We start from the raw sequence: 17770 nt of genomic DNA on the forward strand, positions 1-17770 counted from the left end.
TGTGTAGTTATATTAAGGAATTCATGGTTTAACTAAACTACTCTTACAGTAACAAAAGATGCAGTTGTCCAAAGGCATTATAGAAAATGTTTATACTCCAGACTAGCTGACTAAGCTCCAGGAACTCAACATTCTAAGGTCTTAGTTTCAACTCCCAGATATTATACCAACTGTTAGAAAAAATGGGATCTACTCCAGCATGTACCACTGGGGTTGCATCCTTAAAATGGTGAATTTTTGCTATGGAACTCTTCTGCTCCACCCTACTTCACCTTGCATGTCTCTCCTTTCCTCAGTACGCATCTTTGTGCTGAAGAAAAGATTGCAAAAGGAAACAGCCTGTCTACTGTTTTTTGGTCAGCAAAGACCATGGTGCAAAGGCATTCTTCACTGCCTTTTGTTTTTTTGTTCGAGCTTTCTACTTTGAGCCTTAGAAACATGATAAATTTTGCCTTCCTAATTAACATGGGATTTTAATTTCAGTAGTGAAAATTAGATAAATATTATCAAAGTGTTCCACAAAGAGGACTGTGGAAATATCTTCCTTGCATAGAAAATAGTGCTGGTGTCTTAACTACAAAGCAAATGAAACAAGAACAAAACCAACTGAAACACATCAGCTAATATAACCTTTGGGCAATGTAGGTTCCCTGTATTTGGGTTCCCTGAATGATGGTACATTTCCACAGCAGCCAGGCACAAGAGCATTAAAACCCATAACTCCGTAGTTGTTGTCCTCATTGGGATTCATTCAATGTGCTGTTCTCTAGCATTGTACTGCTCAGTTGGATTTCAAGAAAGCATAATGTGGAATTTTTTCTGGGTGACACACGGAGCATGTCTTTGGCATGACCTCTATACTGTTGTTGCTGACTTTAGAAGTTGCATGTCTCTTCTGAGCTGTTTAGCACATCATAACTTTGAAACTGAAAATGGAGTAGCTCTTCAGAATGAAGTGGTCAGATCGCTCAGGGTCTTTCAGAAAGCGTTCCTCAGAAAAAATAATGTGAGGAAATAACAGATGTGGTAGTATGTAATTAGTTTTGCATTGTTTCCTAGAAGAACTACATTAATGAGACTTTCACAACTGATTTGGGTGGTGGTCCTGATTGCAGGGAAAGCAGCTGTTCATGACTGAAGAAGAAAGGCAGAGAGAAGCACGTCTCCGTGAGCAAGAACGCCAGGAGTTAATGCATCAGAAGCGACTTGCGCTGGAGACTAACAAAATCATCAAAGAGCAGCAAGAGAAAGAGAGATTGTAAGGACTCTGTGTAGGGCAGTCTGAAAAATTTAGCTTGGATTTGGAAAGGGCATGGAAGACAGGAACAACTGTGAGAAGAATTCCCACTTAGATTAACTTAACTTTGCTGTTGCAGAGTCTCTGTTCATAAATCCATATCCTGTGGTGCTCTTGACGTTCTGGGTTTTCAAAGCTGAAATCATTCAAACACATCTTGAGTAGAAGGGGCACTTTGTGCCCTGACTGTGATATCTATATGATATTTGTATGATTCAGTGTGACATTAGTTATTTACTGATGCCATTCCCTCGTATTTATTTTTTTTTTAAGCAGGGCAGTTAAAATTTTATGCTCTTACAATAACAGACTGTGGAACTGTCTGAGAAGGAGGTGGTGATTTAGAGTTAAATAGATGATATGCCCTTATTTATCTAGATGGTCATGAATGTCCTCAGGGTTCTTATGAAAGGATATTGAACCCTTGGTATCTCAAAGACAACTTTTAAAAAGGGATATTTTTCTCCAATGTGTATGTATTTACTGTCTATATCTTTTACTAACTATATACTGACACACTTTGTACAAGTTCTTACTCAGAAAATATTATTTCTATCATTATGTCCTAATTCCTCTTATTATAGAAGAAAACTGGAGATTTCCCAGAAGGCTGCAGAGGAAGAAGAGAGATATCGCAGAGAAATAGAGCAGTAAGTAAAAACCCACATAGGCAATATGCTGCCTGGGAAAGGGTCCTTATAATATATTAGATTAGGCTGAAAATATTCTGCATATTCTTTTCTAATAACGTATATATTTCCGTTTAGCTAAATGTAGGGCACAATGCATAGGAGAAAATACACTACAGTTACAGAACAGGAAACTGATCTGAAAATCAGCACCTGGAAGACATGAGGGTTATGGTGATAATAAATTCAATGTGAAATTGAAGTTAGGTGCTTAGTTTACAAATGTTATAGATGTGTAGAGAAACCTAAGATTAAGGGAGTTCTGTGTCTCAGGATGTTGTCACAGAACCACTACATTTAATTTTAACAGGAAAAAAGAAATGAATACTGCAAGGAAATGGATCAGGGAAGAAACAGAGAAGAATGACTAAAGAGTTGGAAAACATGCATATACTTGAGGGCTTGATGATATATCCACTTGGCTTATATTTTAAAACAAACAAACAAACAAAAGCCAACCCCATGCATTTGTTCACGATCTGAAAGAGCGTACCCAGTGTGGAATATAATAGCTTTTTCAGTCTATCAGACAGGTCTGAAAACAAAAACTGTAGATTTAGACTAAAATAAAGACTACATGATGCTAATTTCATTGAGTAGAAATTTCAGTCATCATAAATTTTAAGTAGGCTTTTGGTTTTTCTAAAGAGAGAATTAATTAACGGCGGCACTGAAAGCTGGAATTTCTATAACCTATTTTATTCAGGAAATATGATTTTTATTATCACAGTCTATTCTTGTTTTAAAAATCTGTGATTCTAGGAACTAGACACATTCAAATTCTGTATTCTAATAAGGTCAGTACTATGCATGTAACATAAGCATTGTTTTACATTTGGAACTTTAAAATTTACCAGTATAATGTGTTGTTGTTATCACAGTAATTAATTTCTTTTCTAAATGATGTTAAGAAATTGCATGAAAGATATTGTAAAATTGCGCAATGCCTGTTTTTATGCAACCTTTTAGAGCTAAGATTGACGCCGAAGTATTCAGCTTTACACCTTTGATATCTTAAACAGTTTTTAATTCATTCATTCACTTAAGTCCCTTTTCAGGTACCTGTATTAGCTAAAGTTCTCTGATAGAAATCCCTGCACTTTTTCTGAATCTGTGAGGTGCAGAAGGGAATATATTCCTCAGCTGTCACAAGAGAAAAATCATCTGACAGTCCTGCTGTGGAGTCTAGTACAGCACATGCATGAATTCTTACACATTTTTCTTTTCTAATTCCTGGGGAAATAGATAACATTCTGTTCACAGGTGAAGAACAATTCCTTTTCTAAATCCAGATTGCCTGTCTGTTACAATGAATGTTCACTGTCTGCAGTATCCTTCTGAGTTAAGGGCATCTTTACTCACTCAGTGAGGACTTTCATGATTGGGCTGCCTTGAGGGCTGTTTGTTGTAAGGTCTAGCATGTCTTTATACTTCCTTGTGTAAATCCCAAGTGCTGCTCAGGCACTTGTTAAGTTTTCCTGTGTTACCACCCAAACTGGCTAAGTCAGTGTCAATCCCTTTGGTGTAGAGGAGGAAGGATGGTGGTACAGGAACTTCCATATTGTAAGGCTTAAATTTAATAAGCAATTGCAGACAGACAGTTTCACTAGAATATAATGCTTTCCTTTATCAAGAGTTTGTGAGGATGACCCTTCGCTCCATTTTTAAAATGCTTTCTGCCGGTATTCCTTGTATAAAATCACTGTGCCCTTTATTAATATCCTGCATATGTTTTAGGAAAAAAAAAAAAAAATTGCCTAAATGACAGAGGTCCTTAACTCTGTATTTCAAGTTACACTGTAACCTCCCCTTTTTTATAAATTAAAACGAAATATAGTAACAGAACTAAATATCCTGTCCAATGTTGCCTGTTATTTACTATTTACTATACTAGTATTTAAATACTGAATTCAGCTGCGGATTTAATGGTTATTTGACCACATGTGGATATATTTTAAATTTACCTTAGCTAATTTAGAGATGCAAAAGATAATCCAAGTATAAATAACATCATATATATCTAAGACCTGGTAAATTTTGTCACCATGTATCAGTTTAACAGTTCAAGACAAGCTATACCAGCTACAAGCTTTTAGATTATAAGGCAGTTCTCTTGTGACTTATTTGGGATCTGCTGAATTCTCCTTCAAAATGTATTTTTTGTGATCATGGTGGCTTTCTAGGTACTTTCTAGGTAATTTCCTTGTTTTATGAGCTCCTAAAGTGTGACAATACCTTTTTTCTTTTTTTTTCTTTTTTCCTCCCCCCTAGAATGCTGATTTAATGTGGTTTGTGTCTCACCAGTATTTTGTTCTTTTTGAGAAAAGTCACTTTTTAGTGTAGCCTAGGACTATATGTTTAGGAAGCAATCATCAAAATGGAGATAAGATATAGAAATAAGACACACTTTTTAGGTATAGTTCACCATTGTAACATCTGATTTAGGCATATGGTAGATGTTCTGATAATTAGTATTTTAGTTAAAACTGACTATTTATCTAATAGATACTTCCCAGTTCTAAAAATGAAAAAATACTAGGTGAGAGGTGATTTGTGGCTTCAGTTAAGGTGACAGTATTGAGGTGTATCACTCTGGGATTAATATGTGTGCAGGTGATTTCAAAACTGGCCTTAGAAGTCTCAATATTAAATAAGAATATTTTACTCAGTTATGTTATATTTTACAAATTATCTTTGTAGCTTAGTAAATGAAACTTAGATTGATGAAAGGAATTTGCTTTGGGGGACTTGGCAGTTTATTATGTATTATATTAGAGAAAAAAACCAAACATACTGAACACTAAATAATTTTAATGAATTTATATTGATGCTATTGGGTTTATGCTCAGAATTCCTAGCTGTGTTTTTTTTTCCTATAGGATAACAGCAGAGGAAGAGAAATTTAAAAAGGAGTGGGAAGAAGACTGGGGCCCTAAAGAGCCTCCCAAATCTCTAAAAACTGTAACTGCAGAAGTGCACTCTGCCCCTCATTCCAAACACAAGAGTAAGTAATTGATTTCGATCTGCTTCCTAGGGAAAGTATTTCTTTTAAAGACGTGACTGAGCTGTATGGAATATATCACCAGTTTGTGTCCAAGCCAAACTAGATATGACTTGGATATTTTCAGAAGGCTGGAAGCGTATTATAGATTAATTTAATAGCTCTCATTTAACAGATACCTAGTTCTCAAAATCTACATCCACTCAAACAATCATGGTTTTTAAAAAGCAGCAGCAGGAGGGAAAAGAAAAACATAAAGCTCATTAAGAAATTGTCTGAGTATCAATCTCTTCAACTTGGGGCTTTGGTGCATTGCTTTCCATGTTGTTTCTGTTCAGTGTTTTGCTTGTCAACCTTTTCACAGAGCAGTTCTTGCATCAGTAGACTTGTGCTGATTTCTACTCTATGTCCAAATGGAAGTAGTGCTGCGTTTTCTTATGATATGTGATGATGTTTTTATGTCCATGTGGATAAGCTGACATTCAAATGCTAAACTGTATACATAAGAGTGCTTTCATCTCAGTGAAGAAAATATTACTTATAGTAATAAGTAATGTTTTAGTTTCTATGGGCATTTTGTTACTGGATTTTGTTACTTTTGAAAATGAAGGTGTGAAGAAGCGAAGACAAGTGTTTGGTTTTGTTATTTCATGTGGAATTAGCTTTGAGCTTTCTGCATTAATCATATCAGCAAATAATTTAACATAACTTCTATATTTGAGCAGAGATCTTGGGAGGTGGAGTGTTTGAAGGTAGAAAACTAGTACTAGATTTGCAGTCTCATTTGGAGAGAAGTAACGCATTATGTACTACTCCTATTGTTACCTTTTTTCTTCTCCCTTATTCTAAATCAGTGTGGAGATTAGGGGTCTGAGTGTGTTTTGTCTGCTTACTTCTAACTAGAAAAGATAGATATGGAATCCCTGCTTTTGGCCTGGAAGAAATTAATTCAATGTTTAATTTTCAGAAGAATCTAAAGATCTTTTCCCTCATCTCTTCACCAGCATCCTGGTCCTCTCTTATTTTGGCTGTCTTTGGGGGCTGTGGGGATGTCTGGAAGCTCCTTCGATTCTCTTCTACAAAGAGGAGTAAATTACTTAATTGAGTAAACAACTTAATATATTGAATGTGATTTCAAAAAAAGCAACAGAAGCCATTGTTGCAAAACAACAATAAGACACTAGATAAAAAAAGAGAAGAATCAAAGATTCTTAAGAATTAGCATTTTTTTTAAAGTGTTTTTTCCTAGATCATTTGTCAAAACCGTTTCTTGCCAGCATGTCTTTCATATCTACTTTTTTCCTTCTCAGGCTAAAGAATTTACCACATCATTTTTCTGCATTTCACTTTCTTCCGCTCATGCTCTTTTGACAACTGTCTTGAAAATTAAATGATGATGGCATAATAACGTTTACAACCGTTGGAAAAATAATCTTGCATGCTAAGAGCTTGCATAGTGAATCGTGCAAGCGTGTACTAATTAAAAACATGGAATCAGAACTTCTGAATCAATTCCTGGTGACCTATTCATGAGAAAGCAAGGCACATTTCTAAGCATTTGCAAAGTTCGGGCATCTGTCCGTGAGGTGCTGTGTGTAGTAGCAGCTCTGTTTATATCTGCTTTATTAATAAATAGACCATGTGTCAGTGGGGGAAAAAAAAATCCTCCTTTTTGAAATATGGATTACCTGTAGACTTTAAAACACTTTTTCCTTACTTCTTGTTTCTGTTCCCCTCCTACTATCACTTTCATTACAGAATCTATCTCGTCTTCCTCCCATGTTCTTTCCTGTCTCTTTCCTCTCTTCATCCATTGCAGCAAATTCTTCACAAACAGGCGGTAGTCTGCACAGCCTAAAAATTGATTTCATATCACTGGCCAGTCCACTTCAGAATTAGTCAGGAGACTGAGGAGGTATTGTTTGTACACTGCAACTTTTCCATGAAGAATTGCCCTGAAGTGTAAGTCTGATCAAGTTGTCCAAAGGAATTTAAGATGCTTAGAGCTTAATCTGCAGTTAAGAAGCTACGCTGGGAGCTATAGATAGTATGTGGAGAGTGTACTGAAATGGTATTAGACAAAGGAAAAAGTGGAAAGTGCTTGTGGAGTAGGCATTGCATAACTTAAGGGAGACCTGGATCAGTTCCTAACCTGATTACATTATTTTTTTGTGACTTTGGGGAAGTCACTTAACTTTTCATGGATGAGAAACTGAGGTGGGGAGGTATTTCTTCTGCAACTGTCTTTTATCCATTTAGTTTTCTGATTCTTTGGGTCAGTTTTTTCTCTGTATAGAATTTACACCTGTGACAGCACAGTAGAAGGCTGATACTTCTTTTTGAAGCCAGATATCCCAGAACTGCTGATGGTTAAATTACAGGAAAAGCCACCTACCTCTGCAGGCTTCCCTTCATAGCAGAGCAGACTAACTGGCCTTCTGCAGATCCCAACTGCTCTTCAGGTTGAGGGTTGGAAATTGAATTTATTTGATTTAAGCAGGAGCTCATTTTTTTCAATTATGTGGAAAAATACCCCGTTGCTAACTTCTTTTTATTTCATGGAAACTTCTAGTCACACATTGCTGATCTCTTTTTCCTTTCATGGGAACTTCCAGTTACACTGTCATTTCTGTCTCCTCACTCCTTTCCTCCTTTGTTTCTCTAGTAGATTTAAAGGGAGTTGCACATGACCAACTTGAAACAGATGACATGGATGAAGTGATCATGAAGCAGGACAAACAGGTTGGCCGCTCAGCTGTAACTTCCTATGCTGATTCAGATTCTTCCTGTATTTCCCTTCCTCCTGACAGTCAGTCTTGACACTGAACTGATAATTTGGTTTTGCTAGGGCAATATGTGTGGTCCTTTGGTAAATAATGAAAGGTTATGACACTGTTGCTGTCATTGCTTTCTAAAGATACCTTGATGCAAATACAAAATCTGTCTATCCTACAGAAGGGTGGATTGTATTGAGAGCTATGTGCGTTATTGGTGTTTCTTAGAAAAGAATTTGTTATCAAAATTTTATATATGTTTTTACTTAGCAGTGTGTTCTTTAATATTTATGTGCTTCACTCAAAATATTTTATCTTGGAAATGAAGCTTTTCTTGTCTCCTCAAATGTCACTGTGTTCTGCCACAAGCTTGAATGAGATTGAATACCTGTTTCATTTTATGTAGGCTCATTAAAACTAGCGAAAGTAGGACTGTGACCATAGAAATCTTAGCAATGCATATGGCTCTATGGTTCTGTATGAATATTACTTGTTGTATTTGCTTTGTGTAACATACAATGTGTATCAGTAAAATAAGGGTAACTTGTGACTAAATGTACTAGCACAATTTCTCAAGTCATCGTCTAAGAACTTGTTATGTAACATCGAACCTTTGGTGTTGCACCTTCAAATAAAGTTTAATCAGTTACATGTATCAGCATGGATTGATCTGAGTCTGAACTAGTCTCTGACTTTTCATCAAAAAACAGCTTTTCCTTTACCTTTTTGTAGCTTTTGGATGGTTTTATCAGTATGAAGGAAAATTTCCCACAATCCGCAAGGTACAAAGTTTGATATATTAATTTGTTTGTGGTGCATTTTAATTTTATTTCCTCTTCTTTCTTCTTCTCTGTTATTACTAGACATTTTTTATAGTGAAATACTTCTTCTTTTAATGTGTGCACAAATTAAGATGTGTTTGGGATGCATCTGCCTAGGAGTTTGTCCTTTTGAATACTTTGTACTTTTCAAGTCCTGCCAGCTGCAGTGGAAAGTGTATGTTAATACACTGTAGAAGGTGTTCAGTACAGGTGGGCAGTGCATGTCTTCATGTTCTCCAAAAGTCCTCAGAATAATGCATTAAAAAAAAAAATACAGAGGCAAAAATTAAATGGGAACTAAGTACACAGTTCCCAGTTATACCTTTGCAAATATCCCAGTAGAGGAGTGCTGAAGGCAAAAGGCTTTTAAGCATGTGCATCATGCAGAATGAGCAAAACCAATTGAAAAATCTTTAAGCTTGATAGAATACTTTTTATATCTGTAGAGTTGCTGCTAAAGTACTGCAATTTCAAATAAGACTTTATTCCTGCTGTTTCTTTATTCTCCACTTCTTTCAATGTATATTAGCCATATTATAGGGTTTTTGTGGTTGTGTTGTGTGGTTTGGGTTTGTGTGGTTTTTTTCGTGATGGTTGATGGTAATTAACTGGGGTAGAAGTGTCAAGGAGAATTCATATGTCTATCTCATGAGAACTCAAGGTTTCTGAGGAGGTCAGGATTGTATCTGATAGGTGAAGTATTTGTGTCACCGTTTTTAGGACTGTTACTTTAACCTCCTGTGTGGACAGGAAACGCTTGTTCTCCTTAACAGAGAGTAGGAAATGATGGTACACTCTGATATGTTTTGTACTGCTGGAAACTGCAAATCACCGTGCATCTGTAACTTGTGTGAAAGCCAGTATAGTTAGGATTTCTATCTGAAAAGTATAAATACATGTTATAAAAACAGTCTCTTCACTCAAATAGGTTATCTTCTGTATTGCTGCTGACAAAGAAAGTTTAGAGAGCCTCCAAATACCTCTTCATATAGTAATGAAGATCTTACCCAGTTCCTGTCAAGCTCTACTACATAGTGTGGACTAGGAGCTTGAAAAGATGTATTTTAAATCTCTTTTTCTTTTAGAAATATTTTTAAATCTGAAAGTGTTGAATTTCCATCCTACTCAAAATTGCTTATTGCTTTTTTGTTTTGCTTTAAACCCCAAGTTTCACTCTGTACTAAAAATGTCTTTAATAGGAAGTGAACTGAATCCATGGGGAAAATGGATGGAAAGGATGACTCATTCTGTTGTATCTGAATGCAGTGAATGCAGCTAAGATTGTCTGATATATGTTCATTTTCTAGAACACTTTGGCATGTGTACTGCTTAGTGTGCCTTCAAATTCAGTAATTTTTCATGTTGATACATAGCAGGTTGACCTGCCAGATGTTACATTTAGTAGACAGTACTACATGTATCTTCTAATTTATTAGAGGATAAGATAATATCAACAATTGTTATTAAGGTACAAACTAATAAGCGTTGAATAAAACATGTCAACAGAATTATGTTTATGCTAAAGCATTAGTATGAAAAGCTATATTTTTATACTTCTTAAAATATCTGTCTCTAATCATTGGTTGGGGTGGTTTTTTTTATTTCCCCCACCCCTGAAACACCATGATCACTTAACCATGAAACAATAGACAATATCCCACTGAACACAGCAATACAGATTTCCAGTTCACTACTTGACTGGGATAATGGAGTTTTATAGCTGCCAGGGAAAATGTCTGTTTTCCAAGGCTTTATTATCAATATTGTATGTAAAAGGAGGAAGGAAGACTAATACTACTATGTAAGGTGAAGCATGTTCATGCTTCAGATTTCCAGAAGTACCACAAAAAGTCAGTAGCTGATGATAATAAGCAGAGCAAAGTGAAACCTGAAGATTTGTCACTCTGGGCACTGGCACTAATCAACAGTAAGTGGCCAGCTGCGGCTTCTGTTTAGTTTTTGATGAATAAAAGGAGAACATGGGCTTTCAAATATGAACTAGGCCCTAGCAGTACAAATGGGAGATGGTAGCAGAAATGTGACATCTTTAAAGTAGAAATAAGGAGCAGGGGGTATTTCAAAGACAACAAGAATGGAGGCTCCAAAAAGACAATGTAGTTTTCCCCTTTGGTTGCACTCCACACGTAAAATTTTAGAGTTGCTTTGTGCTGTATTAGTTCTCTTGTGTGAGTAGATTTTATCCAATGCTTGTAGGAGCTACTTGGTCTTTGTGATGCAATGTTCTTTCCTAGAAGCAATTCAGTTTCTGCACTTACCTAAACTTTTCATTTGTAATTGCTTATTTCAGTTGGATCAAGGCATGCAATGTTGGTTTTAGGACATATGCATGAAGATGTTTTATGCATAGAATATTCACATCTACTTATACATGAGCATCTGTCACCTGAAAGGAGTCTTGTATTCATATAAAAATACCAGAACAGAGAGATGGCAAATCAAGACCTAACCAAAACTGTTAGAATATTCAAAGTTTGGTAGTGGTTTTATGCCCCAATGTTGTAACTTTGCAGAGGAGAAAAAAAGTTGAACTGTCCTATCTTGTCCTACTTAAGTTAATGTGCATAGGCCCTCCAAATAAGGTATAATTTCCTGCAGAGTGCTGGGGAAATGGACTTCAGATTTTCTTTCAAAAGGCCATCCCCATCCTATCACAGACTGTAATTAAATTTTCAAGGCAGGCACTCATGTACTGAGCTTGAAGTTTGCAATGTTTTCAGCTGTTTTAAAATTTGTTAAAAAAAAAAAGAAAAACAAACCCATCAAAACTTCCCAGAAAGGGAAAGAGCAAAAGAAGTCAAAAAGTGACAGTCTGTGTGAACAGAAGAAGAATAAAAAGGAAATGGAGTTTGAGCAAAAACTTGCCAAAGAGAAAGAAGGAATGTTGGAGAAAGAAAAACAACTGAAAATAAATCGTCTTGTGCAAGAGGTATGTTGTGTTCTCCATTAAGTGCAAAATTATATTGAAAGAGAATGAGCTGAATCTTTAGTTGAAATTATCTTAGCAGGACACTTGCTTACTTCTGTCAAAGATAGTGAAGTTTAAAAAAAATTGGTGTTGCACTGCAAAACTGTTCCCAAATTGCTTGTTTCTATAGTCAGTTTTTGCCCAAATGAGGATACCTCTGCAGTTAATGAGTATCCATGTGTAGTCATGAATGTAATGAAAGACAGCAAAATAGGAAATCTTTCTCAAAAGCGTAATTAGTTTTAAAACTCATCTAAATGGCATTTCATACTTTTGAAATGTATTTGTATTGTAACTATACCTATAACCTTTTTCATGCACTGACGTTATGGTTAAGGTATCTGAGACAGAACGAGAAGACTTGGAAGAATCAGAAAAAGTGCAGCACTGGGTGGAAAGACTTTGTCAGACACGGTTAGAACAGATTTCCTCTGTGGAGAATGAGTCTCCTGAGGTAAAATTCTGGCTTCTCAATATATTGCATGATCTCTATATAACTCACTAGTTGTCTCCTAAAAGCAACAGGTTTTAGCACAGAAAAATCTTTCTTCATCTTTCCTTCTCAGCCTTCATTCTAAGGAGGGGGGGGAACACGTCAGTAATCGATGCATTACAATCTATAGTATTTGTTGTTCCTATACTTCACAGATTTATTTTTATTATTATTTTAATGAACTGGTTTTATTTTGTCATTTTAAAGTATATTATCACCACAGAATTACCAATTTTATTGGGTCGTGACCTGTTTGGGCTAGGAGGGACATGCTACCAATAATAAAACTGAGACTAGAATACCCAGACATATTTTTTTTTAGTATCCTGTGCAAATAAGAACATCATCGATGATGAGTCCTTGGATGCTCCCTTATATTGCATGGAATAAAGGTACAGGTTAAGAAAACAACAAAAAGATAAGAAACTCCCAAAGAATAGGGTTCAGTTTTGTTTTTACACAGGCTCCTTAAACGAAGGGAGTTTCATATAGTGATCATGCCTTAGAGCCTGAGGGTTCTAGATGTGGAGTGAGGCTTTCCCACCATCTTGCTGCTCTGGCTCTCTTCCAAGCACAGCTGCTTTCAAGAGGAACACTGCAATCTGCTGAACTCCCCTGGGATCCCCGAGAAATTGCAACCACAAAGGGGACCCTGAGGGAACACTCACATGAATTTCCTTCAGGTCAATGTGGAGCATCTCTGAAAAAAGCAGCTGGTCTTCTGTTCTTCCTGGCCTCAGGCTTGGATCCATATGACTCTTCAGTGCAGGTCTCCAGGACAGTGGAATGATTACACTGAATTTTCTCACACTACCTAGATTTGGCTGCCTGTGTTCTGCTAGATCTTTGTCCCCCCTGCTTTGTAAAGTAAGAGGGAACATTTCAGTTTAAAATCACTGTATTTCCAGAGCTCTACCCTGATTTAAGACAAGCACTCTGTTGTACTTCCTCCATCAATTCTTCTGTTACATTACATATAAATATTCTAATATGATTCTTCACAGAATGACCCAAGCAGTTAAACTCATTTAAAACACAAAACTGAATGCTTCTGAGGGATAAATGTAGCTGAAAAATATTACGGTACTACAGGCTTGAACTGCTACTTTGGTACAACAGCAGTCGAGATCTCTTGACCTCTGCTAAAGGCATATCTATTTCTTAGTACCAAGGGGCAAGTATGGCAGGTAAGGAGATCCCAAAGGATGTCAACAGAGATGCCCACTTAAGGGAAGTATTGTCATATTAGTCTACAATGCATGTGTCTGTAGGACAGCTGATATCTATTTCCTCAGCTGAGTCTACAAAATAACAAAATGAAGTAGTATCAACTGGATTTTCTTAAATACATCAGTTGGATCACTGATAAAAGAAATGCTAGCAACTCTTAACAGCATATCTAGAATCCTTCTTCATCCACACAAACTTTTTTTGGGTGAGCTGCTCATTATTATTCCAACTCTTGAGTTTGTTAGTCCCACAATGCATCTGGTGTTGATTAACAGAAATCAGAAGGTCCAGAATGCCTTGAGGATCTGAATTTCATAGTGCCCTACACTTTTTATTTTGATAGGTGATTAAGGTTACTTCCCCGTCTTGTATTAATGTCTGGTTATGTTTACATCAGACTTTAGCCCCTTTCCCTTTTTTAATGACATGGAATTTCATAGCTTGTCTTTGATTACTTTCCTTTTATTTTATTTATTCCTTTGCAAGGAACAATTCTTGCTTTCTCTTCATATGACCTAGAGAGGCAATGGTTGTGTTATCTGTGATTTGTCCTATGATTTTACCTTCTGAAGACTCCATGCAGGGTTGGTTGGCTGGTTTGTTTTTGTGTCATCTCCCCCTGCTGTAACAGCCAAGGCTACTGTCATAGCACTCCAGTTTTCTTCTTTTTAAACTGGAATCCCAGTGAGTGCTTTTAAAAAGGCTTTCAGAAAAAAATTTTAGATGTATTCTGTGTGGGAGAAGCCAAGAGCTTCCTGTGCAGGAGAAGTTAGGCTACGTGGTGTTCTAGCATTTGCCATAAATTTCTTTAGAGCCGTTGCAGGCAGATGACCCATTAAGGCAGATTTCTGTTCTGTTGCACACAGTTGGCAAGTGGACGGCCTTCCGCTGCTTCTGCCACGTCAGTGCGGCGTTTTGCGGGTGGCCTGCAGCTTCATACCACAGATCTTGATGATATAAACTTAGATGAAGTTGACAAGCCTAAACAATGTGTGGTGCCACCTCCTCTACCACCACCCCCTGTTACTCCAGCAGCATCAGCTCAGCCACTTCCTACATCAAAAGTTCAATTTTCAAGAGGTCCATCCCTGGCAGTAACATCAGCTTCCCAGGTGACCTTGTGATCTGTTTGAATGCATGTGCCTCTACCATTCCCTTGCCTGGCCTCCCTCCCCTGCTCAATCACCCACTATATCCACTGGACCTACCCGTATGCAATGTTAAAAGAAGGAATGAGGAGGTTCCATTGTTTCATAGTAGTGAATGCAGTCCAGAGGTAGTTTGGTGTGTTTTGGTTTGGTTTGTGTTTTTTATTTGAGAGGGTTTTGCTCTGTCCTCCCTATGTACGTTGTAACCCTACCATATGCAGGTATCTTGGGCAGAATGTATCAGTTACAAAGACAATTTGGACTTGAGCATTTAAAGATTTATAAAAAAGCCGTGGCAGTCGGCAGATTTAACTCATAGTTAATTTTTTAAAAAAATATCTGTGTAGTGAAAATGACTTGTGAAAGTGTTTTAAATAATTCATTAAATTACTTTGTTAGATGAGAAAGGTGGACAAAGAAAATTAGCTTGAAATCGGAAGCTCAAACATTTAAAACATCAACACAGTATAAATTAACAGTAAAATACTTTTAAATGAGCTAGAGTTGGTAATCAGGTCTTGTTTTGGACACACAGGAGTAAGTGATTTCTTTGAGAAAATCTTCTGACTTTCTCCTTATTGCAATCTCAGTTCACAAAAAGATCAAATATAAGAAATCTTGTGCCAGATCTCACTTTAGGAGAGAAATGGCAGCTGTTTCATCATCATTCCCTTTGCTAAGCACTATGGTGGGATTCATGTACTTGTTTTTATGGCAAAAAATTCTTACGTGTTTCAAGCAGCAGAAGGTGATCCTGCATGTTCACTTCTTTCCCACACAGTCTTCTGCATGGACTGACTGGCTGCATTGTTGGTTTTTAATTTTTCTGCATGTTTACTTGGAAATACTAGGCTTTACTTTGCATGGTCTGTTGGAGTGGGGGGGAAGGGTATGCAAATTAATCGGGGGAACTGGCAGATTATTTTTATGTAAATAATTACCCTCATGTGAGCTATGAATCTCTTCTTATAAACAGAAGTAGACCTCTGATAGTGCTTGTTCTATGTGGTTTACCCATTTAAAGTGCAAAAAATATGCTAGATCCACTGAAGTGGAGATGTCAGATAACATAGGAACTGCCACACTGGATCTGACTCCAAACCCATATATTCTGATATCTAGAATCATAGAATCATTAAGGTTGAAAAGACCTCTAGGATCATCAAGTCCAACTGTCAACCCAACACTACCCTATCTCTAAACCATGCCCTGAAGTGCCATGTCTACACGTTTTTTGAACATCTCTAGGGATGGTAACTCCACACCTCTCTGGGCAGCCTGTTCCAATGCCTGACCACTCTTTCAGTAAAGAACTTTTTCCTAATATCCAATCTAAACCTCCCCTGATGCAGCTTGAAGCTGTTTCTTTTTGTTCTATCACTAGTGACCTGGGAGAAGAGACCAACACCCTCCTCAGTACAACCTCCTTTCAGGTAGTTGTAGAGAACAATAAGGTCTCCTCTCAGCCTCCTCTTCTCCAGGCTCAACAATCCCTGTTCCCTCAGCTGCTCCTCATAAGACTTGTTCTCCAGACCCTTCACCAGCTTCACTGCCCTTCTCTGGACACGCTCCAGCAACTCGATGTCCTTCTTGTACTGAGGGGCCCAAAACCGAACACAGTATTCAAGGTGTGGCCTCACCAGTGCCAAGTACAGGGGCGTGATCGCTTCCCTGCTCCTGCTGGCCACACTATTGCTAACACAAGCCAGGTTGCTGTTGGCCTTCTTGGCCACCTGGGCACACCGCTGGCTCATGTTCAGCTGGCTGTCAACCAACACCCCCAGATCCTTCTCTGCTGGGCAGCTTTGCCGCCACTCTTTCCCAAGCCTTCAGTGTTGCATGGTTTTTTTATGACCAAAGTGCAGGACCCAGTACGTGGCCTTGTTAAACCTCATACAATTGGCCTCAGCCCATCGATCCAGCCTGGCCAGGCCCCTCTGCAGAGCCTTCCTACCCTCGAGCAGATTGACACTCCCACCCCACTTGGTGTCACCTGCAAACTTGCTAAGGGTGCACTCGATGCCCTCATCCAGATCATTGATGAAGATATTAAAGACTGGCCCCAACACTGAGCCCTGGGGAACCCAGCTCGTGACCAGCTGCCAACTGGAGTTAACTCCGTTCACCACCACCACTCTCTGGGCTCAGACATCCAGCCAGTTTTTTACCCAGCAAAGAGTACACCCCTCCAAGCCATGAGCTGCCAGCTTCTCTAGGAGGATACTGTGGGAGACACTATCAAAGGCTTTACTAAAGTCCAGGTAGACAACATCCACAGGCTTTCCCTCATCCATCAAGCAGGTCACCCTGTCATAGAAGGAGATCAGGTTGGTCAGGCAGGACCTGCCTTTCATGAAGCTGTGCTGACTGGGCCTGATCCCCTGGTTTTCCTGCATATGCTTGGTGAGCTCACTCAAGATGAACTGCTCCATAACCTTCCCTGGTACTGAGGTCAAGCTGGTTTCTGGCAGTTTTTCATTGCTAGATATGTTAGCGAAAATAGGTTAATAATTACAGAAAAATATATCAGACAGCAACAAAAAATAACTTAGCCTTCAAAAATAACCTAGTTTTCACTGAATATAATTAGTGTATATGAGGAAAGTACTAAGCTCTTTGGAGACTATTAATACTGAGCCAAAGATGCTTTGTTTATAAGTAGATAAGCCAGTATTCCTGATTTGGTTTAAGACATAGAAGAAAAATCAGAAGCTGGACAATTTATCCTTGCTGCTTTTTAAAAAGTCAGTTTTTAATACCACAGATAAGCAGAAGCTTTGCATTTATTTGACTTCAGCTGTGAAAGATCTTATGTTTAAGCCTGCTAAAACCAAAAATAAGACAACTGTTGCTGTCCCATAAGTTTACTTCTCTAATGGTACTGAAACTGAAATCTTCTGTATGTTGCTAAGTTTTTTCCCATCATTTATTTTCAAATTCACCTTGAACAAATAGCTGACAAAAGGAATGAAATCCTGTCAAATACATTCTTGACAACTATTAGAATATTGGTATGAATTTATCTGTTCCTCAAAATTATTATTAGGTATATCCTTTATATGGACCCAGTACTAAATCTGTTGCTGTTTAGGTTGTAAGAAACACCTCCCACATCGGCAAAGTATCTTCTGTGTCAAGCAGTCCGCTGGTACGTCATGTACTGTTAATAATGACTGTAGTTTTATGGACTTTTCCCATGTAATGCTAATGTTGGGGAAATGTCAAGGGTTTGACTCTGCATGGCTAAATTATTTAAAATTCAGCACTTGCATTCATGTGTATGGATCTATTGCTGTGTTACCTAAGATACCTAATACCAGGTAGTGGAAAT

General features: G+C 37.7%; 1 protein-coding gene across 2 annotated transcripts in view; it reads left to right on the top strand.

The window, feature by feature from the left end:
* The window catches only part of USH1C (USH1 protein network component harmonin), a 51799-nt gene that overhangs the window by 17491 nt on the left and 16538 nt on the right, over positions 1-17770 (top strand). Inside the window, exons 12-15 of one of the 2 annotated variants that reach the window (XM_064452610.1) lie at positions 1116-1258; positions 1882-1947; positions 4866-4990; positions 7653-7729. In XM_064452610.1, coding sequence (XP_064308680.1) covers positions 1116-1258; positions 1882-1947; positions 4866-4990; positions 7653-7729 — 411 coding nt within the window. The remainder of the gene's footprint in view (positions 1-1115; positions 1259-1881; positions 1948-4865; positions 4991-7652; positions 7730-17770) is intronic. The other variant, XM_064452612.1, reaches the window with a different exon arrangement.

This window comes from Phalacrocorax carbo, chromosome 5 (genome assembly GCF_963921805.1).
Source record: "Phalacrocorax carbo chromosome 5, bPhaCar2.1, whole genome shotgun sequence".
Lineage (NCBI taxonomy): Eukaryota > Metazoa > Chordata > Aves > Suliformes > Phalacrocoracidae > Phalacrocorax > Phalacrocorax carbo.